This window comes from Lontra canadensis, unplaced genomic scaffold (genome assembly GCF_010015895.1).
Source record: "Lontra canadensis isolate GAN:19392208 unplaced genomic scaffold, GSC_riverotter_1.0 scaffold24, whole genome shotgun sequence".
Classification (NCBI taxonomy): Eukaryota; Metazoa; Chordata; class Mammalia; order Carnivora; family Mustelidae; genus Lontra; species Lontra canadensis.
In genome coordinates, this window is record NW_022631018.1 from 18,462,065 (window position 1) to 18,485,142 (window position 23,078).

General features: G+C 52.8%; 1 protein-coding gene across 2 annotated transcripts in view; it reads right to left on the bottom strand.

Annotated features, from left to right (window-relative positions):
- CD247 (CD247 molecule) overlaps positions 1–23,078 on the bottom strand; it is a 68,006-nt gene that overhangs the window by 6,038 nt on the left and 38,890 nt on the right. For both annotated transcript variants that reach the window (XM_032862967.1, XM_032862966.1), the window contains exon 2: positions 443–546. In XM_032862967.1, the coding sequence (XP_032718858.1) occupies positions 443–546 (104 nt within the window). The remainder of the gene's footprint in view (positions 1–442; positions 547–23,078) is intronic.

Sequence of the window (23,078 nt, forward strand, 5' to 3'; positions counted from 1 at the left end):
TCTGGGCCCCCCTCACGTGCACCGATAGGGACCCCGAAGTTTCCAGAGACAGTTACTTCCGCCTCCATCAGCAGCGGGACAGCAGAGCCTGGGAACACACCGTGGGTGCCCCACCTCCCGCTCTCGGTTGTCTGAGACATAAGCCCCTTTCCTGCCAGCGGTAGCCCGGCCCTGGGATGCTCTGATGTTTGCTCATCTGTATGGCTCCTCAGGAGGACGCCCAGCTTCCCACTATCCTCCCACGCCACCGCAGGGCTGTGGCAGAGACCACCCCACCCCCTTCCCCGGCCACCCAAGCTGCGATCTTGACTGATCCCTGCTTTGCCATGGACACCAAGCTCCAGGCCCTACTCGTGCTTGAGACTTGCCAACACTAAGGCCCTTCTGAACATGCACCAAGCAGGGGAGCCCACGCCTTCTCCCCAAGGCCCATGGTACCCACCTTTGCTCTCAGGAACAGGGCAGTGATAATGACACCATAGATGAGGAGGATTCCGTCCAGCAGGTAGCACAGTTTGGGGTCCAGCAGGCCGAAGCTCTGTGCCCCTGTGCCAAGAGATGAGACTGATCAGCCAGGCCCAGGGTGACAGCACACGTGCCCACCATCCCAAGGTGGCCCCAGGACTGACTAGGCCAGGAAATCCTGGCAAGTGGGGCGACTAGATCCATTCCCTACCCCTTCTAACCACAACTTTCCTCCCGTACCCTTGGACCAGCTCTGGGGAAAACCCAGCCTCCGCTAACAGCCAGACGTGATGCTTGGTGGGGCCTCAGATCCTGGGAAGACCGGAAAGAAACAAACTAGGTGGAAGGTGAAGCCGTCCAGTGCACACAGGACGGTGCGTTGGGCCCACTGGAGCCCAGCTGTGTGCGACGCCCTAATAAAACGCCCATGACTGGATGAATGACCCCACCTGAATTAGGGTATGTAGCTCCCTAAGGCCCACTTGCAGGCAGAGAACAGGACTGATATTTGAATAATATCAGTAGTTAGGACCGTGAGAATTTGGGTTAACTCTCCCCTCCTGACTCACAGTTTCTTCAGTGCCAGGCACTGAGCAGGGTCTCCCGCTCAGGGTGGTGGGGTGTGGGGCTGGGCCCGAAAGCGTCTCGTGAGCAATAGACAAAGGTGTATTTGGAGCCTCCTCCCCGCCCGAACCTGGCAGTCTGCCTGCTTACTGGTCCCAGCCCCGCGGCCTCAGCTTCAGCTGTCCCTGCCCACTCCCTTCCCTCCCGTACTTAAAATTCCTGGGACACAACTTGCTCTTCCAGACTCTGCCTCTGTGCCTTTGCATGCACTGTTCCCTCTACATATTCTCTCCCTCTCTCTCCCTGCAACCCTGCCATCTGGTAAAGTCTGATGCATCCTACAAAATGTAGCTCAGAACTCCATCTAGCTTGCCCCAGCCCAGTTTGCAGATGAACCCCGAGTCCTCACAGCCATATTAACCCTTGTCAAACCAGCAGGGCACATCTAGCGGGCGCTGGCATTACTGTGCAAAGGGAGTGGGGAAGGCGGTATGGCAAATGTTCTGGTTAAATCAGAGCACGTTTGTTTGAAAGCCCACGGCACTGCGAGCGAGAAGGCGTGGATTTTAGATTGGACTTCCTGCTGGGGATGTGTGCAGCAACTCAGCCTGCAGACCGTCCTAGCCCCGGCCTCCGGGGAGCGAGCCCGCGAACGCGAACGCGGCGGTCCGCCCGCCCTGGCGGCGTCTCCCAAGGCCAGGGTGCCCCCTGGTGGCCACCTGCAGCCCTCCGCCGCGGCTGTGGGAGTGGGTGCCGCCGCGGCCTTGGGTTGACGCCGGGCAAAGTATTCACCCTCTTTCAGTCGCCTCTTCCACTAAGAAGGGTGAGAACTAACGTTTCTTCAGTGTTTACTATGTGTCAGACACCCCTTTAATGGAATAACTTACCAGATCCTCCCAACAGCCCCGCATAGAAACACAGAGGACTCCCCCTAGTCAGCTTGGTCAGCAGCAAGCCAGAGGCAGTCCCAGGACGCTGGCAGGCAGTGAGCCCCCCTCGCTTCGCTTTCCTGCCCTGGGCCCCGCTCTGCCCACCCTTCTCCAGGAGCAGCCTTTGGGCATCTACCCCCCCTCCACCTGCACTGTGGGAGCAGGTGATCCCAGGCTGGCCCACGGGTTCCACCTCTAACGTCCCTGAACCCCAATCTCAAACGTTCTACTCCCACCCTGATTCAGGACCTCTTGGGTCCCTGGTGGCTGATCTCTCCGTAAGCTTCCACGGCCACCAGCCCAGGCCCAGCTCCCCCATGCCTCCCCCGCACCGCCTCTTCTGCTCCTCTTTGAGCTCTCCAGAACTTTCCGACCCACTTCGAGCTCCCTCCTCTTCCAGCTCCCCATTGCTAGCTCGACCCCTTCCCTCAGCGGTGAGACTCTTATCCCCCCACCTTCGCCCCTGGGGATTCAATAGCTGATTCTGACCCCACAAAGCACCCCACAAGCATAACTCGCATAACTCGCCAGATTCTGAGATCCCCCTCCTCCTAGGCTGTACAGGCTGGAGGGCTGGAGACCAATGGCTGCGCTTTGGGCACAGGGTGCAGGGGAGCCGTTCATCAGATATCCTGTAGTTTTCAGCAAAGATGCAAAGTTGGCCTGCCCTCTGGCCCTGAGGCAGACCCACAGGACCCCCACTGACCACAGGTAAGGGTCCAAACCCCCTAGGAGTCAGGACACCCCCCCGACAAAGGCCACCAACGCTGGGGTGATTTTTTTTCTTTTAGGAATGGAGAAGAGGTGTCAGCAGCAATTTATTGGGGTGGTTGAGATTCAGAAAAAAGGCTGGGAGAAAGTCGCTCAGCTGCCTGTCACATAAAATGAGGACAGAAAAATTACTGGACAGTAAATTTAGAACAAATGAGAAGAAATATTTCTTCGTGTTGTGCAGAGCCAGCGCGGTGGGGGAGGAGACTGGTTGCCTCCCCCAGAGATTAGTAACAGGGACAGGTTTTCTTTCTTTCTTTTTAAAGAGCAACATGATTTTCTGGCCCATGACAAGTCCGCTGTGTGTGGTTTGGCCGAGGAGAGGATATTAACCGCAACATATTTCCTGGGGTAGGGATCCGCCATCCACCCAGTCCAGCTGTGCTTGTGCTGGGAGCGATGGGCCTGCGGAAGGCAGTGGTCACACGGAGAGTTCCACAGGGACCCAGGACCTACCTAATTCAATGAGGTAACTGATTAACTACTTCTTGGGCACCTGCTCAGTGCCAGGGAATTCTGGAAGAGAAGCAGCCCTGGAGCGGGTGTCAGCTGGGTTCTAGTCCCTCCCTTGCCACTAAGTAGCTGTGTGGTCTTGGACAAGTCACCTCACCTCTCTGGGCCTCAGTTTCTTCATCTGTAAAATGGTTGGTAATCAGATCTACCTTAGGGGTGTGGTGAAAATAAAATAAAAAAATATATTGGTAGATGTTTTTGTCCATTTCTTCCAGAAGAACAGTGACGTCTAAGAGGTGGGTAAGGTCTTCTGAGTCCCTGCCTTCGTGGGGCTAAGGCCATGGCTTCCACTGGGATGAGGGGCTTCCCTCGAACAGCAGAGTTCTCCAGGATGCCCCCTCAAAGGCATGAGGCAGAGACACTGGTTCCCTGGTTCTAGCTTCTTCCCTGCACCCTCATCGCCAGGGCAGAGAGCTGTTTGCCTCCTTCCCTGAGCCCCTCACACACCTTCTCATAGCCTCATTACAACCGGTCGTGAAGGAAGGTGGGTATTTAACATGGGGGATGGTGGCTGCTTTTCTCTACAGCTACGATTGTTTTCTCTCACGGTTCCTGGCCTCTGCCCCAGGTCCACAGCACCCAGGAGAACCCAGGGTCTGAGCAAGGGCCCAGAAACTGACTGAGGGTCTCGCTCAGACTCTCCGTCATGGCTGCCCGCTCCCATCTCCCCCTGCTTCTCGCTGACTAGGTCTGGGCTGGAGCCTGGGCCAGGGGGTCTCCAGGGTTGAGATTTGGGAAGGGGCAACATCACATAGGTGCAGCCTCGCACACACATATCCTACAAGAAAGTCCCGTCTCACATCTTCTCACATCTGGAAGACGGAGCTAATGCCGTCTGTGTCTCACTAGGCAGTAGTGAGGCCTGCAGGTGCCCAACCCTGCGCGTCATGAGTGCTCCAGGTCAGCTGTTGTTGTCACCGTAATTGTCCCCCCACCCCCAAATCACCACCAACACGTTTTTTCTTTTTCTTTCTTCTTTCTTTTTTCTTTCTTTTTTTTTTTTTTTTTTTAGGAAGAAAGGGTCAAATTTCATCAAGAACTTTTCAACTAGGTAGGACAAGAGACGCTGATGTGTCTAACTTCTGGGTGTTCGAAGCCGCACGGCTAACCAGATCCTGCCCTCACCGTTAAACCGGGGGGCATTTGATGAGGGGGAGGTATTCTGAGCAGTCACATGATTTCCCATTTAGAAAATGCTGCCTTCCTATCAGAGGAGTTGTGTTGACAAGAGCAAAGACAACCTAACAATAGCCTCCCAGCGCAGGCCCAGACATGATGGTCACCAGGGGGAAGGCGACAAGCCCTATTTGCAAAGCAGGAGAGCTGAGGTAGGATCTGACCCCCTGAGCCTTTTTTCCATCCAACCCGGACCTCCACAGGCCATTCTCTGGCCCCCTGCCCAAGGCACACTCAGCAAATCTGGAAAATAAGGAGACCCTATTTTCCAGGCCTAACGGGGGACCCGCGCGCCAGACCCTTGTGTCTGGACAGACATACGGCAAATGTGGAAACTGAAGTCCAGGTGGGCTCCAGACGTGGGAAGCACATCTAGGTGTTAGTCAGGCAAGCTCCCAGGTGATCAGGCCGTCCGCTGGGGGCCAGGCTGATGGCGGGCAGTGATATTTTAGGGGATTCTAGGTATTCTGGGTAAAACACAAGCATGATGACACCTGGCAGAAAAACAAGCCAAAGCCTTGGAAGAGCCTGCCTTGCTCACTCACGTAGTCCCAGTACTGGACACAAGATTCGAACGCTGGGGGAGGGCGAGAGGGGGAGCCTGGCCCGGAGGCTGACCTTGTCCACAGCCAGGAGGTCACTGCCCCAGATGCTTACGACAACCCCCGTCACCAACACGGTGTAGCTCAGGACCGCCAGGGCCCGGCTGAAGTGGGAAGCTGGACTCTGGTCCCTCCCTCCCACAGACCAGACCCTGGGACGCATGCAGAGGACTGTGGCGGGCGGCCAGCATGTGGGACGGTGTCGGTCACCATCTGCAGAGTTCTCCTTCTCTTCACAGGGGTCTTCATATCATGCTGGTAGGAAACCTGCTGATCTCACCTGGAGGGAAAACCTTTATGCCACCCCAGGTCCCAGCGGCCAGGATGTTAGCCTGCACAGTCTTGGGGGGGGGGGGGGCGGGGAGGGGGGTCTCAGCAGAGGGAGGGCCTCCCTCCCCAGCACATGGTCCTGGTGGGGGCAGGGGGGCCTCAGGCTCAGGATCCTGCATGAACAGCCTTCCGTAGAGTCCTGCCTAGTGCTCACGCCCAGCGCCACGGAAACCATCTCCCGGATGAGCGCCTCGATGACCCGGTGTTGTCTCAGGCTCCCGCCCCTTACACGCACAGTCTTCCCGCGGCCACGTGCAGGGAGTGGACGATGTACCCTGGGCTCTTGCCTCCAGTCCCCACCCAGCCCCAGATGCTGCCCATCCCCCGACGACCCCCCCACCCCGCCCCGCTTCATGCGAGCTCAGGGAGCACCTTCCTGCTCTGAAGACCCCCCACCCGTCGTGCCTCAATGTTTTTTACTTGAAGCCTAATAAGCCGGAGTCTGCCTGCCCCGTAGCACGGTACCTGGAACAGGCTACGTGAGACGCCCAGAGGAGACTCCATGGCAACGGAGAGGGATCACAGAGTCTCTGTACCCACAGCCCCCGGCATCTAAAAACGTTGAGTCTCATTAGTGAGCGGCGAGCCCAGCCGGCTCTCTACACCCTGTTGTCTCTACAAAAGCCGCCAGATCAGGAAGTTTCCTGGCACTGACCATTCACAGGAATATTGTGGGGGTTGGGGGGAGGGCAGAGGGCAGCCTGGGGGAGGCACTTGCCCTTACAGAGTCTCATTTCTTTGGATGAAGTGTGTTTGAATTGTATTGTGTCCCAGTTGGACCATGAGCTTCTGAGAACTGGAAAAGCAGGTCTCAGTCCGCCCGGTTTGGCCACGAGAAAGCTGGGAGCACACACTCCTGCTGGTCGCCCCCCAGCCAACTTCCTCTTCTTCCCCCCGACCCCGTTTGGGAGCAGAGGGACTGCCGGGCTCCCTCTCTTCCAACTGGTAAGGGTCCCTCGCACTTGAACCCCAATTTGTACATTTTTTAAAAAGATTTTATTTATTTATTTGAGAGAGAGAGAGAGAATGGAGGGGACAAGGTCAGAGGGAGAAGCAGACCCCCTGAGGAGCTGGGAGCCCCATGCGGGACTCGGTTCCAGGACTCAGGGATCATGACCTGAGCCCAGACAGTGGCCTAAGCAACTGAGCCACCAGGCGGCCGCCAATCTGTACTTTTAAAATTGCTTCCTGTGCCTGATGGAGCTCGATTCTGTGAGATACAGAATGGCGGCAGGGCTGTCTTATGGGGCCTAAGCAACTCCGGTATAAACGAGACCGGAGGGAGGAGAAAAGTAACTTCCTCAGAGCTGGGTGGGGTTCCTGGGACTTTTCCTGCCTCTCTGCCTGGGGGTGGCGCGGGGGGAGAGACTCACCTGTGCGTGCAGGACCCAGAGTTCTCACCCAGCCCTAAACTCACACACCTCACTGTTTGCCAGGTTTTCGCAGGTGGTCCCAGCAGCTTAGGGGCGTTTCATGTCTGGTGCCCTTGCCCCAGCAAGCCCTGGAAAGCGTAAGTGATACATTTTGGTTTCACTTGCTGATTTCCCCTCCCCATGAGGCCACTTGAGAAGAGGAAAGATCATAGGCCTTGGAGCCAGAAGATTCCAGTTCTGAATCGGCCTCCTCCTGGCTCTGTGTTTGGGGGTTGCTTTCTTGACCTCTCTGAACTTCAGTTCCCGCACCTGCCAGAGGGCTGAGAAGACTGACCTCCCGGGTAGTTATGCAGATGCATGGAGATAAGGGGCGCTGAGCCGAGTCTCAGGGGTCTTCTCTGCTACCACAGAGGCCTTGTAGGGCCAAGCAGCCGCAGGAGTGGACCAGGCCTCCCCACCTCTCACTCCTGCAAGGCGGGGGACAGAACCTGCTCGGCTCCCCTGCTCACCATGAAGACACCCGCCTTTCAAGTGTATGAGGATAAAATCAGACGGCGAAGATCCATGAAGTGCTTGGGAGCTCGAGACAGGGGGCGTTTCTGAGCTCTCCTGGCCTCGGGAAAGGGTAACAACGTAACTCACACCTGCACTCAGTGTAGACTTGCCCTCGCGTTGTATGATTGAATCCTCAGAACAGCTCTTCAGGGCATGGACAAAATTACTACAGACTCTATCTTGTGGACAAGGAAGTTGAAGCAGGAAAGTTCCCACGTGCATCTGACGTGCATTCCCTTGTCTTTCCACTTTATCCTGGTGCTTCTGGAATTCGAGTTCTCCAGAGGGCCTCCCACCTTCTGTAGGCATTTCTCCTCTGATACCCTCAGCCTCTGCTTGAATACACTGGGTGACAGGGTGCTCACCACTCGGCAGTCACTGGTGGAGAGCTCACATTTTCAGAGTTGTTCAAAAACAGCTTTGGTCCTAGCTCTGCCTTCAGAATCACAAAGAACACAGACTGTCCCACTCCTATAAGGCAGCCTTTAAAATCTCACCCATGTCCAGCTGGTTTCCCCCTTAATAGGAAACACTTGGGCATCACAGCAAAAACCAATCCTTCGAAGGTAGAGGGCTTGAGCACAAGTCTTGGCTCTGGCGCTTAACCATCTGTGTCTCTAATGGAATCACATCACAGCTACCTCACAGGGTAAGCTCTCAGTACGCAGGCACTCGTGGCATCAATATTCCTCATAAAGACCACAGTGCAGGTAAGATCAGCCGGGTTCCGAGCCGCCTGACCCAGCCTCCTGCAGCCTGAACCTTGAGCCCCAGGCCCTGCTGCAGCCCAGCCTCACCCCCAGGCCCCGACACCACTGGAGATGACATTGCAGCCTGAGAGTTTAGAAAACAGGAAGTCATGTGTGTTCAGGAAGGCTGTGGCAGCAGTCTGGGGGTGCCTGTGCTGGGGGTGGTGCCCAGCTCATTGACCACAGCACCAGAGGCAGCCAGACCTCCCCTGCGAGGGGTTTGCTCCCTTTCATGGAGCAACGAACTCTCACCGCTGTAGGGAAGATAGACGCCCCGAGTAACGATGACAACCACTGGTTGAAGCAGGTGGGAGTTTCCTCATTCAGTCCTGACAGTAACGGTGACTTTACAACGAGGCTCAGAGGGGTTCACGACATGCCAAAGGTCTAGATCTGGGGTTGAGCTCAGGCCTGTCTAGAGCTGTAGTCCAGATACCATCTCGCCCACCATTTGGACCGCGTACTGACCTTGGGCCCTTCCTGGTCCTCAGGGCCAGGGAGACGGGTTCCCTTCAAGGCTGTGGACGGACTCATACCTTCTCTGAGACTCACACCCCACCCCATTAGCAGGTGTGTTTCTGACCCCACACTTGGCTTTCTTTCTTTGAGGCAGCTGGACGCCGCGAGGCCTACAGCGTTAACAGGGGCAGATGGCGGCTGCTAGATGTGCGGCTGTGTGGGCCAATGCCTTAGAGGCTGACCCACCCAGAGCCAGCCTTGATCAGCAGAGTAAGTTTACATAACATATTAGTACCACATAGCTTCTTGCTACTCGCTTTACTTTGGCACAGTCCCCTCAAGCCCCCTGCCCCTCAGATGCTGGATTTCAAATACTCATGGTTCATTGTGAAGTGAATATCTGCTCCTCACTACCTACAGATTTTATAACCCCACAGGCAAGGATTCCAAGGCAAAGGGGGAAGAAAAGGAGTTGTTTGATTTCTTAGAAGTAAGGGGATTCTGGAAGAATATTTCCCTGTTTGTATTACTTATGACTTTCATTACATTTGCTATGATTCGTGCAATAGTTTTTTAAAGTTTATCTACAATCACTTTTCATTTTCAAGTAAAATCAACTCATTATGAAAGTGCAGGGAAGTACAAGATAATCAGAATCACCCCCGGATGGCAGATTGCCTTCCAAGGTGTTCCTTATTTATAAATGATAATTATTCTATGCAAAAATGTTTTCCCTGAACAATTTTTCCCTATTTTTTCCTGTTAGTATTATAATTCAACATTATATTTTCATGTTATTCCACATATCTATATTTCATGTTTCCTGTTACTTCACAGGTCTCCTGAATTGCCTTTTTAACGGTTGCACAACAATTCCTCCAGTACGTACTTACTACTTCTGCATTGGAGGGTTTGTTTTCCCTTTCTCACCGCTGTAAAGGACTCTGTGATGAACAGCTTCATTCCTAAAGCTTTCTACAGGTTTATAATTCAATCAACAAATTTCGAAAAACGAAAGCTAAGACAGCTCATCCAAGAGGAAAATCAGCAAAAGATATAAACAGGCAATCTTTAGAGGAGGAAAAACAAAACTGTTGAAAGCTTATATAAAAAGACCCTCAGCCTCTCTGCTGGTTACTCACTCCTGAAAGTACAAAAGGACAGAGAGAGGGACCCCGTTGTTCACGGAGTCAGAAGGCCTCAGTTGTGAGAATATGTGAAGGAAGGACCCCCTTTGGCAGAGGAAGAGAAGGTGCAAAGGTCCTGTAGTAGATCTGGTGTCTCTGAACAGCAAGGAAGTAGACATGGCCAGGGTGGCATGAGAGAGGGAGGTGCTAGAAGATGCGGTCAGAGGGTAAGAGGGTTGTGGCATTAGTTAGGACCCTCTTGGCCAGTGGACTTTACTCTGAATGAGATGGGGAGCAACTGCAGGGTTTTCCGTGTTTATAACCAATGCACGTTGTTTTCGTAATTTCAAGAATGTGAATAAAATTTAAAAGGAAAAATTAGCCAATTGGAATAAATCTGGTTCATGGTTGCCTTTGCCCAGGCAGGCTTGTAGGACAGGCCTAAAATCCAGGCTCTGCCACCAGGATGCGGACTGCCCTAGAACGACCATCTATAGTCTGTTCGCATTCACCTGAATACAGTAATCTTTATCTCTTCCTGCCCTTGCCCCATGAGCGGAGCTCTGGTTTGCACACAGTAAGTGGTTGAACGAGGCAAATCCCTTCATCCTTGTGCTCTTTTATCATTCAGGAACACATATTCATCACCAAGCCCTTTGTGATGGGCTGAATTGTGTCCCCACCCCCCAAATGCAGATGTTGAAGTCCTAACCCTTAGTGCCACAGGATGTGACTATATCTGGAGAGAGGCCTTCACAGAAGTAATTAGGTTAAAATGATGACCTAGGGTGGGTCCTGAGCCAACGTGACTGGTTGATCTGGGCAGATCTTCTTTGTTCCACTTTACAGATAAAGACACGGAAGGTCAGGGAGGTCCCGAGGCGCCTATGTAGCAGAGCCTGGATGACAGACCAAGTCTTGCCAAGCCTGTGTTCTTCCCCATACAGCACACAGCCCCCACATCACGCCCTTGAACATTAGCATTACTTAAATCTACTCTATTAAACTCCTTCATGTTAAAATTCCACGCATGATTTTGCCATTTCTTTTTTCTTTCTTTTTTTTTTAAGATTTTATTTATTTGGCAGAGAGAGCGCATAAGCATAAGCAGAGGGAGCAGGAGAGGGAGACGTGGACTCCCTGCTGAGCAAGGGAATCCGATGTGGAACTCCATCCCAGGACTGTGGGATCATGACCTGAGCTGAAGGCAGACATTTGACCGACTGAGCCACCCAGGCGGCCCAATTTTGCCATTTCTCTGAGACTTTAATTTATTCTGCATATTAAATCTTCATGGTACATGTGCATACACACACACACATACATGCACAGATGTTTATTACATAATTATCTGCAGAGGCAAAAAAAAGAAAAAAGGAAACAACATAAACATCCACCAGCTGGGCACCTAATTAGTAAATGTTGGTGTATTGATATGTAGCAGCTTAAGAAACCAAAAATACAACAGACAGTTCTGTATTTGCTGCTATGGAAAGCTCTCCAACATAATTAGGTGAAAAAAGCAAGCTCTAGAATGGTATGCATAGTATTTATATATGAAAAAGAAAAGATATATAGGCTGTGTATGTATAATAATATGGAAATCTCTATCTGGTTAGAGTTTTTGTTTGGGATGGTGAAAAAATTCTAGAAATGGAGAGTGGTAAAAATGATTGCACAACAACTTTATGCCACTGAATTGTACACCTAAAAATGATTAAAAATGGCAAAATTATATTTTTGTATACTTTACCACAATAGAAATGTTTATTTATGTATGTCTATATCACTATTGATATTGACATCCATAGCTGGATGGCTACATACACAAAAAATGTTCTCCCACTCAATTCAAGAGGAGCCAGGAAAGGGGGAGGTCGGGAGAAGTTTACTTATTTTCCATGAATGACGTGAACACTTAAATCACACTGAGTGTGTGTGGATGGTTCTAGGGTGGTATAAAGTGGAGGCACAGGGACCCATTTATCCAGCAAAGCACCCTCAACTAGGCCGTGGCTCAGTGCACTTCTGGTGATGACTTACTGGGGTTTGGAAATATCTCCAATATATAGAAATTGTCACTATAATGGTGTTGGGGGAATACAGTTCCATTTCTGTATGAACACGAAAACAATCACTGCTGGCAAACAGCCTGATTATTACTGGTGCTGTTATTACCCGGAGAGGCAGGCAGGAGAGGCAAAGCCCCTCCCTCCCTTCCCTATCACCCACCCGAGCACCGGTCCGGTCTCACCCTCAAGTGAGATGAACACATCTCCGGCCAGAGCACCTGGCCCTCGGCCCTCCCTCGGGGAGCCGGCCATGCAGGAGGCCAGGAGGGTTTCTGGGCAACGCGCTGAGCGGGCTGCGCAACCGAAGGAAGGCCGCGAGGTGGACGGGAGCCCGGGGCTGGGGTCGGGGCCTGGGGGAGGGGCGCGGCCTGTACCAGCAGCCGCACCAGGCCCCCGGAGCTGTTCTGCAGGCCCCAGGCCACCGAAGGCACGACCCAGGGCTCCCGCTGCACCCGGAGCAGAAACCTGCTTGCCTGATGCCCCCTTCAGCCAGGGGCTTCCTGAGCCCCGGGCCACACCTTGTCCTCCTCTGTGGGGGGACCCTGCGCCTCCCACTCTGCGGGACACTGCGGCAGGCTGGCCGCAAGCGCAGGAGGCGGCCAGGGAGCAGCTTCCCCCTGCGCCAAGCTTCCCGGAGGTCGGGGTGGGAGGAAATGCGACTTTGATTCTAAACGGGACACAGAGACTCCTGGGTCGGAGTTGACAGCTCCCTGGGATGTCAGAGACGAGCCTGGCCCTCCCAGGGGTGCTCAGTGTCCCGCGGCGGCGGAGCCCCTCGTGGAAAGCGGAAGGAAGAGAACGAGGGGCTCCAGAGGCTTCTCCGGAGGTGGCCGCGCTCACACTCGCTGTCCCCACCCGCGGGCTGAGCCGCGGTCCCCCTGCTCCCGCTGCCGAAGCCCCCCGGGCGCGCTCGGCCTCTGCGCTCCAGCCACCCCCGAAGCCCCGGCGCGCGCTAGACCCCAGCCCCGAAGTCCCCAACCCAATTCCTGAATGACAGCCTTGGGCAAGAGGGAGAGAAAACCCGGGACGCGGGAAGGGGCGCGGGGGCGCTTCCTCCGCACGCGGCCGGCTCCCCGCGGCGCCCCCCACCCCCGCCGCGCGGTTGCCGCGAGCAGCGGCCCCGCCCCTCCTGCCCGCACCGGCTCCTCCTCGAGGTTTCCTGTTGAGCTGCCATCCAGGGCCGGGGTTATCGCCCGTGATCTCCCGTCTCAACTGCTCGCACTGCGGCGCCCGCCCCCACTTGCGGTCCCGTCCCCCGAGCCGCACCGCCCCAGCCCCCTGCGCGACAGTCGCCGGGCCGGGAGCTCTCGGCGCGGCGGGGGCGGGGTGCAGGGCTGGTTCCCAGGCGTCGGAGAGCGCTCCGGGGGGCTCCCCTGAGAGGCGGGGGTCGGCCTGGGGTGGGGTCGGCGGCCGGGGCAAGGCCTGGCCCGGGTTAGCCCGGCGAATGCCCACACGTGTCCGCGCTGGTGCCCGACCTGCAGGCGCGAGACGCCGCGGCCCGTCGGGGCTGACCCCCCCCCCCCACGCGCCTCGGAGCAGGGAGGAAGCGCGGGGGTCTCTGCTCTCCTACGGGGACTCCGCATGTCGTCAAGCTGCCACTCTCGGCGGCGACCGCGACTCTCCCTTGGAGCCCCACCGGCATCAGTTTCCGGGCTTTCCTGGCCGCCCCCCCCGCAGGTGCCGGGCCGGGCCCCGCGGCGGAGCTCCCAGGAGGCTCGCGCCGCTGCCCGGGTCCCGGCGTCGCTGTCCCGCCCCGGCTGCAGCGAGGAGCCGCGCGGGCGAGGCCGGGGCCACGCGGTTGCCGACTTGAGCTGCCCCGTCGCAGGACGAGGTATTTGGGGAAATACAGATGCAGAGTTTTGACTTAGGAAGACCGAAGTCAGTCGAGCTAGTTTCTGGGCCAAGACAGGTTTCTTGGCTCCTCTTGGCTTGCAGCCAAGTCCTCAGCCGCGCTCCCCAGTTTGGTCTGGGGCCCTGTCAGGATCACCCCAAGCCCCTGAACTAAGAGTCCCTGGGGATGGGTGTGGGGATCTGTGTTGTAACCTGCTCCCCCACGTTCTCGAGCGGGCCAGGCGCCGTGTTTTGGGCACCCCTGCTCTCTGAGCTATTTGGATCTGGAGGATTCTGTGCCTGGATCTGCCCCCTGGACTGCTCTCTGAGGGAGGGCAGCCCAGACCTGTCTGTGGTAATCAGAGTGACCAGATGTGGGCCAACGCGCACAGGCTCCTTCTCTTTTGTCAGAGAGACCCCCGAGGGAGCCACGACTTCCACATCCCGATCCACGTGTGTTCACGCCCCCACATTTATTCACGCTGATGTGTCATCTCATCGCCTCACCGTGTTTAAAACACACTAATGAGGACCGTCCTGGGATTTCTTTTTCTCCTTCTACCCTGCCTTCTTCACAGCCAGGTGTTTGTTGAGGACCAGCTTCCTGCGGGCCCCGCGGAGAAGACCTCATAGCCACCTGGTCTTGGGAGACTGGGGGAGGCTGGTGGTGTGAGATGCCCGCGTGGGCAGGTCCAGGAGCTGGGCTGGGCGTCTCACGCTGCCTCAGGTCGGCCCGGTGGTGTTCTGTGCTCCTGGAAGGGAGCCACAAGCTGCTCTGGGCCATTCAGGGACTCTGAGCTTTTCTCAGGACTGTGTTCATGGGATGAGTCCCCCATTGCCTGCTTGAGTCCCTCTCGCAGGGTTAGTTGGTCACAGAGAACAGGTCCAATTTCCAAACAGACCAGCAAAGAAGAGAAGAAACAAGAAATGTTGCAGCCAAAATGGAGCTGGCACCTGGGCACTGATTTATCCTGGGTGGAGAAGGAACAGAATGAGCCACCAAGGCCCAGCAGGTGGGACGTGCCGGAGGGTAGGAAGGGCACAGTCTGACCTGCAAACGAGCACTTGAGTTTTCCCAAATGTTGCCCAGGGCTCTCCATCCCGGTGCCACCTTCCCCTGCCCTGCAGGTCATCCTCTCCAAGCCTTTCTCAGCCGTCACCTTCACCCCTGGCTTCCTCCCACCAGGGCTCCTGCCCACGGCAACTTGCACCAGTTATTTTTAGTGGGAAGAGCACTTCATTTGTTACCCTCATTGTTTCTAATGGGTTCTTTCCTGATCAACTAGATCGCAGGTTGCTCAAGGTCAAAGACCATGGCTTCTAGTTCTTTTATTTCTGCTGCTGTAGGAAGCCCCGTGGTAGGCATTGCTGGGCTCAGTAATTACGTAATCACTTGGGTAACTGAGACGCCGATTGGTTGACTGACTGAGTAGTGGTCATCAATGCAATAACATGAATGAATTTTGCCCCTTACACGTCCAAGAATCTATGAGTTGGAAGATGTCTGAGAGCCCATTTTTCTAGGCACCTTGGCTAATGCTATCACCCAAAGTGCGTGTGTCCTTAGGGAAGTTACTTCACTCCGGTTTCCTTGCCTCCGAAATGAAGGTGTGAATTTAACAATCTCTGTGGCTCCGTGATCAGTGCTCAAGCTAGTCATCAGGAAGAAAAGGACTTAAAATTTCATAATGAGGAGCCATCACAAAGTGTCAGCTTCCTAAACATGCTGTCTACTTTCCCTACTGTCCCTCTGAGAGCGAGGGAGATGGGGAGTTTGCAGCTCCTGAGCCCTGAGCACTGGAGGGAGTAAGGTGGGCAGGGAGTTTTCTCATGGGCGGACCCCAGGTGAGCAGACCCTCTGCCACACCAGGCAGCATTCTGCTGACACCTGAACACAGGGCAGCCGAGGATCACCTGGAGAAGGGCTGCCAGCCTTCTGGAAGAGCCAGCACCTCTCCCCCCTTCCAGTACACCTGTGTACTTGTCTCCAGCTCGGCAAACTTTTACTCATCATTCAAGGCCCCCCTCAGGTGTTACCCCCCACCGGGAAAACTTCTCTGCTTGCTTCGGGCAAAACCAATCTCCCTTCAGTGGGCACCTGCTTCTATTGTATTCGTCATGGGTGAAATTCACTGTTAAACAGAATATCCTTTACATTTTCAAATAATACATTCAATATGTTTTCCTTCAACTTTCAGACACCTGTTCAACTTTCAGAAGTATTTCTAAATGAAGGAAAGGGATCCAATCGTTAACCTCGTGAAAGAAAAAGTTACAGGGATTACAGAAGTTTTTCTGTGTTTCCAGGCGGTAGTATATTTCTTGTCCTTTTTCACATTAACAATGGGACTCATCACTTTAGACTTAGAAGGACTTTCTGATAAGGTGTCTAGGGGGTTGAAGAAAATCATATTGAGCATATTATTGGAAAATGTAGTTAATGTTCTGTTTAAAGATAAGTACTATTTAAAATGGCAATATTTCTGACTTTTCAGACACATTTCACTAATTACTCAATGACGGGTCTGTCTCCATTAAAAATTAAACTCCATAACATCTGGCATAGATTTCATTCTTCTTTGACTTTCCAGTCCTTGGCTTGCACCAGCATAAAGGAGGTAATTATAAGGGTTTGTTGAATGAATAAATGATAAAGTCTGGTAGATTTTACTCAAACCTTACACTGAGGCTGAGCCCAGAGTGGGCTGCCTCCCTCATCCCTGTGTGTCCAGCTCTTTCTCCCTAATCCCTCCAAAAGTCTGACAAGAAGAAATAAGGTTAAGACTAACAGCTTTCTGTCTTTGATATTGAGGAATCCGGCCCTGTGTGCAGGCAGAGAGCAGAACAAGACCAATTTCTCACCCAGCTGGGCGGCTGACTGGCCTTGCAGCCTGGGACAAGCTGTTTCTGAGCTCCTCTGAGTCTATGCTGAGGGCCCGAGCCCCAAGAAGGGCTGTGCGCTTTTCCAAGTCTCCTCTGTGGGTCTCTTGTGAGACGGCGGGGCTGCTGCTGGACGGAAGCCCTGCGAGAGTGGGAAGGCTTTCCTGGAGTGTGTTTGTCAGTTTGGCAACCCTCCGTGTGCCCAGCAGCCCACGCCCCACGAGTGCTCGCCTGTGACGTACTTCGTTTGCATGGATCAAAGGCCCCACAAAGCCTGCCGCCCCTGCAGCTGGGGAGGTGCTGGGGGACGTGGGCGGTGGTGGGCTGACAGCCTCTCCCAGGGGGGAGTTCACCCTGGGACCTTCAAACAGGGCCCTGGGCCTTCCCCCTTCTGGGAGGGGAGATAGGATGTGGGTGAGCCTTGGGCCTGTCACCTCCCCTCTTGCTCTCTCAGTTTCCCCATAGTCCAGTCCTTAGGACATCTTCCCAGGACCACCAGGGAACAGAGCTGACGGTGACACCTGCAGGACCCTCTCGTCATTCCTATCTGACTCGACTTCGAGATTACGAGTATAGACACAGATTCGGATATTCCTCTAGAAAAGCGACTGGAAGGAACTACAGCAAAGTGTCAGCAGTGTTGTCATCTCTGGTTTGTGAAATTGTGGGTGATTTCGATCTTTTTATGCCTTTCCCTATTGTCCAAGTCCCACAATACATTAAAGATATAAGATTAGGAAATAAGAGAAAATAGTAAAAGTCCATTTTTGATGCCTCTCTTAACCACCCCTCTTCATCCTTGGCCACGCTTCAGGTCAGTGACTCGCTGAATCACTGGGCATTCTTCACTCCAGCACCAGCAGGAGGTAGGGAGTGGGCACTTAGCGCGGTCCAAGTCCCCCGGGGCTCTGCCAGCCAAGCAGGCCTGAGCCGGTGTGGAGCCCAGGAAGCCAATGGGAGCACATCTCCTCATCCCGCTCAGGACCTGACAGTCCCCGCTCACATCCCAGTGCAAGGACCAAGCTGGAGTCTGGGTTTGCTCTGGCAACAGGGGACCCCTCCAAACCACAGCTCTGTCCCCGTGATGGAGGAAGGGGCCAGAGTGTGCCCTGCGCCAGGTCTGGCCGTGCAGCTAGGCCCACAAAGCCTTTGCAGCCGGCAGGAACGCAGACAAAGCTGGTGTGCTGTGGGCACCCTCACCTGGGGCCTGGGAGTCTCTGCGTGTGTGAGTGAGTGAGTCTGATCACAGGAGGGCCCGGGGAGGAGGGTCGGCTACAGGCTTGTCCTGCCTCTCAGGACAGTAGAAAAGTAGGTGAACAAGCCCTTTGGGCCAGGGCCAAGCCGGGCGAGAACTGCTGGGACTGTGCAGAGGGCGGTCAGCTCCCGACCCACTCACAGCGAGGCGGCCCTGGGGGCATTTCCTGACCAAGGTTCTCTCTGCAGGGTTGGAAGGTGACCCGCTGGCCAAAGGAGCAGACAGAGTCTCCCAGCGCTGGAAGGCTCTCCCCTCGCTGCTCGCATCCCTCCTCCGCTTCCCTCTGGCGCGGTCCTGTCCTCCTCCCTCTGGTTTTCTCTTACTTGTCTTCTCTCCGCAGCCCCTCCCTGCCTCTCCTGTACCAGCCTTTTCTTTCTCTCTCATCCTCTCCTCTTCCTCCACCCCTCCTCGTTCACACCGGGTCCCTTCTGGAGGTGGCATCGAGACCTGTCACCTCGGATGGCCTGGACTGACATGTTGCCCCCAAGCCTGGGCCTTAAGGACCTGGGGCCTGTTGCTTTTGCTGGACGGAGCTTTCTGGAGACAGCGAGTCACCCGTCCCCGGGCTGTGCTCTGCTCTGCTGCTGACCTACCGAGCTTAGGTTCAAGGTCACACTGCCCCCTCCAGCAGAGGGAATTGCAGTCCAGTCTGGACGTGACCTATGACCCGGGCCAGCAAGCCTTTCTCATCCCCCAGCCAAGCCAGGTGCAGACAGCGAACTCGGAAACCCGCGGTCACACTGGCCGCCCTTCAGAGGAGCGCGCCGGGATGTAGCCAATTAGCAGCGCTCACTCCTGCCTCCCGGCGGACTTCAAATGCTCGGAGCCCTTCCCGTCTGGAAGCCGAGCCCTGAAAAAGTCACCATTTTCTTGTTTTCAAAGGAGAAGGGCGAAAGGGAGGGTAACACACGTACGCTAATTCACACACACACACACAAATGAAAGTCGTTTCCATGGAGGGCATCTGCTGGGCTATGTAGAATCTGGGACCTCCAACTCGCGTCTCTTTCCTCTTGATCCTGCAGGCCGGCCTCCAATTTAGTGGGAACTGGAACTAAATTTGTGCTAATTTATTGGTTGAACATCGAATTCAAAGAGTCCTTATTTTTTTTTTAACAAAATCCAACTTTTCAACTTAAAAAAATAGACCTCATGGAAACGAATTGTTGGAATTTGATCAGAATCTCCATCAACTTATTTCTTCAGATTATTAAATTAAGGAGAATGCCAACCTATGGCCTGAATTAATACCAGCCATTCATTTTGGCTAAATAAGTTTTCTTTTTCTGGAAATACTGTGTCCTACAACTGTAAAGTGGGGGTGGTCAGGGAAATGGCGGAGAAAAGCTTTGTCTTTAACGTTTTGTTTGCTGACTTAAGAAGCACAGGACCCGGGAGAGGGCCTCCTCATTCCGTGAGACAACAAAACACCCTGAGATCCTGACTCCAGCTAGCAGGACGCATTTTAATAACTGCCTCAAAAAGAGACTCGAGTGTCATGTGTTCAGCCGCACACTGTTTTTCTCCAGAATGTGCCGATCGTGGCAGCAGCAAGCACCTCTTTATTGGGCAATAATAAACGTGTTTTTAAGTTCCCTTCCTTTGATAAGCTTAAATTACAAATGGAAATAAGAAGCTGAAAATTTCCACACAAGCAGATGCCACTCTTCTGGAACAAAATCACCCCCCAGGTTGCTGTGGAGCCCAGCACAGAGCCCCAATGTTTCCACTTCCCAATTTGTGATGCATTGAAGGCGGCTGATTTGTTTCCCAGCCCGCATTTCTGACTGGCTTTTTTAAGCACTAAACTCCACATAAAGAGGTTGCCTCCCTGCCATGAGTTGTGTGTTGGTTCCTCGAGCATCCCTGATTTTCTTCTGGGGGAGGAGGAGTGGGGTTTCAGTTCTGAGCCTCTCTAGGGGTCCCATCCCCCCCCCCCCCCCCGCCAGGGAAGACTGGCTCCCTCCTGCTTTGGGCTGACAGCAGCTCTGAAGCAGGGAGGCACCCCAGGACCTTGAGGTCTTTTTCTCAACCCCCCACCCCCTTTCTGAAAGCAGAAAGGTGCGCAAGCCAGATGGGAGCAGGAAGGTGGGGAACCTGGGAGAATTCTGCCTGTGGTCATTGTACCTCAGAAACACTCTGGAAACAGTGACAGGGCTAACCCACAACTTTGATCGTCTCTGCTTTAAAGGCAAAAATTGTCAAGTGAATGCCCAAAAAGCAAAGAGAAAAAACAAGAGATACACAGTTACTGAAAAGGCTTCAAGACTGTAATGTTTACCTGCAGTGTGTACTCCATTAAAAAAAAAAAAAAGTGCCCTTTACTCTAAGCTTCCTGGCATTCCTCTTTTTACTCCTTCCCTTTCTCCTCCTGTCCCTCTCTTTTCCTCCCAGTCTCTCCCCATCAAGATTTCCTCTTTTACTGATTTCACAGTTTCCTTTCTCTTCTCCCATCTCAGTCTCCCGATCCGTCTATCCCTCCCCTTCCCTCCTTCCTTCCCTTCCAAAGACCTGTCCAGACCTGGAATATGTTTACAAGCCTCACATTCAGACTTCTGGAAGCTCTCACACTGCCGCCTCACCTGGCCAACCTCCCCGGGGTCACCAGTCGCCCCCTATGCGGAGGGCGGTGCGGAGGGCGGTTCCCCACCTGTCTTCACGCCTCACCTGAGCCGTTTCCTCAGCTCCTTGCAGCCCGGAGAGACTGATAGTCAAAGCAGTGGTTTCCCTGAAATATTTCAGGGAGTTTATTTATTTCACAGCAGGAATTATTTATCTAGCCCAGGCTGCCAGAAAAGTCTGAGCGTCTCGTCATTTGGAGGTCACCGATGACTGGACCAGCCCCCTCCATATTTCTCCGGCTACACTGAAAGCGGTTCTTGGAGCGGAGTCAGCTGGGGATATTAACTCGCTCGCTCTCCTTTGCTAGCTTGAGTGCTCCGGGGATACATGGCCAGGCGCACACACCCCTGGCAGCAGATACCACGCAATATTGCTCTTTTGGACTTTGACACCAGCTCCAACTTTGAGGGGAATTTAAGTGATATTTACTGCATAGAAATTTCCTCGCTGGAGCTCTGCTCGTCTGGCTTAGCCTGCTGACAACACACGAGATTTATCCTGGCATCAACTAGCCTGAGACTCAAACTTAATTAACTTCCCTGGGGGATTGGTTGCTGCTTTGGAGTTTGGGGCTCAGTGCGGACCTCGCGACTGGTACCCAGCACCGTGCTTAGGAGCACCTCACAGCAGACGAATTAACCACGAAAAGAACCCTCCCCCTTGCACACTTGTCTGGCCGTTTGCCAGGTTAACTCTGACCTCCTTTAGGGAAAAAAAAAAGTCAGTTTGTCTTTGGACTACTGGTGCCAGACGGTTTTGTGTATTACATTTGAATCTATCTTTAGATTGTATTACTTTGGTTGGGGTTTTTAAAAATATTATAATTGGGGACTAATATTTTTGGGGAAATTTACACTAACATTTTTGGGGAAATTGACACTTAAAGAAAAATTATTTCCCTTGCCCTGACCTTTTAACCCCAACTTTCCCCCTCAGTTTTAAGAGTCACTTGAATGCTGAAAATAAATTTAAATTTCATGTATGAGGGAAAAAGTGTGCTTCTATGTATATGCGTGCACATAGATGTGTATGTACAGGTATACACATACATGTGTATGTGTGTGTATGCATTTGACAATGTATATAATGTATGTATACGTGTATATATACACTTGACAATGTATACAATGTACACATACGTGTATATAGACGCACCTGACAACATATACAATGTACTCATACGTGTATATAGACGCACTTGACAATGTATACAATGTACACACAAGTGTATATAGACGCATTTGACAACATATGCAATGTACGTATACGTGTATATATACACGCACTTGACAATGTATACAATGTATGACAAGCAGCAATTTCAGCGTTCAGGGGTGAGGACTGTTGAGAAGCCAGGTGAGTGATACAATCAGGTAGCGCGAGCCCCACCGGTTGGAGCACCCCTGATTAGCTAGTTAATGGGAAAAGGCATTGGAAGTCCTGTCTCTTGTCCCAAATGTACTTCATTCTTTTGAGCTTCCAGCCCAGAACCCAGAGGCATCCAAAGATTTATCATGAACGCTCACTGTGGTGTACTCTCACTTCTAAACATTTATTGTAGACTCCAAGCTTGTTAATGAAGTTTCACTATTTGCTCCTGGCTAATTCCTGGGTGAAAAAATAATCTGATTTTTCAGTGGCCCTTTGTACAAACAGAGTCACAAAGTCACAAAGCTCCCCAGTGGAGGGCCCAGGGCATGAATTGTGCCTTGCTATTTTCTACTTTTTTTTTTTTTTAAGCACCTGAAACCTCCCATCTCCCATTTGGAATGTTCAGAGACTGGAATTCTAGAGGGGAGTTTTCTGTTGGAGAAATAATTCTGTTGTATTGGGTTATTGCAGGCATCCAGCCCACTTCTCTGCCTTGGTGACTCGGTACAGGGCACTTTGCAGATAAATAGGAAAGGCAGTAAAGGTTTATGCTCCCTCCCGGGGGCAGCCTTGGAGGAGGTTGGTGCGTGCTCTGATTGTCGTTAGGGGTGTAGAGCACAGATCTCAGTGCTGGGGGCTGGTTGTTGTGACTCGTTCTCCTTGGGCTTGCTTAGTTTTCATTCATTGTTCTGGCCAGTCCTGGGGCTCTGCTTTATTCTCAGATTTATGTGGCTGCCTGTCCATCCCCCAGCACCATCTGCCCCCACCCCTAACCCACTCAGATGAACACCAGCAGGCTTGCTCACATCCCGGTGACCTAGGGCTTCTGTCTGGTTGGTTTAATATCCGTATGGTACATCTGTGGGCTATTTCCCACCCTGGACACTTCCTCATTCCAGACATTTGGTAACAAATCGAAGTTGCAGAACCATATTACACGCCACAGTCCTCCAATTCCCTTAGCCAATTCGTAATTGACTTTTAAATCATTTAGGTGCAAAAGCAAATAATAACAGCCCCACTGTTCAGCAGCTAATAAATTCTAGCTCATGAAAACAGAGGGAGAAAGCTTGGACCATAAAAATTAAATATTTATATAGATACTATATCCACATAGACATATAAATGCATATACACACACATTTTAGACATCACTATTCATTTTTAATTTCTTATGTGATATTCAATAAGAAGAGATTTCTAGTGGGGAAAAAAAGTGAAAGGAAGACTTATCGCTTCCAAATTAATATAAGAAAACACCCCTGTAATAGCATCCTTTCCCTCCTGCCCAAGTAAAGGAAAAAAAAAAAAAAGATACACAAATATTGAGTTGACAAAATTATCTTTTCTCCATTGTGAGAAAGGTGAGTTCATATCCATAAAGAACGTAGAGCTCCCTTAGTTGAAGGATGCTCTATAAATACAAAACATCATT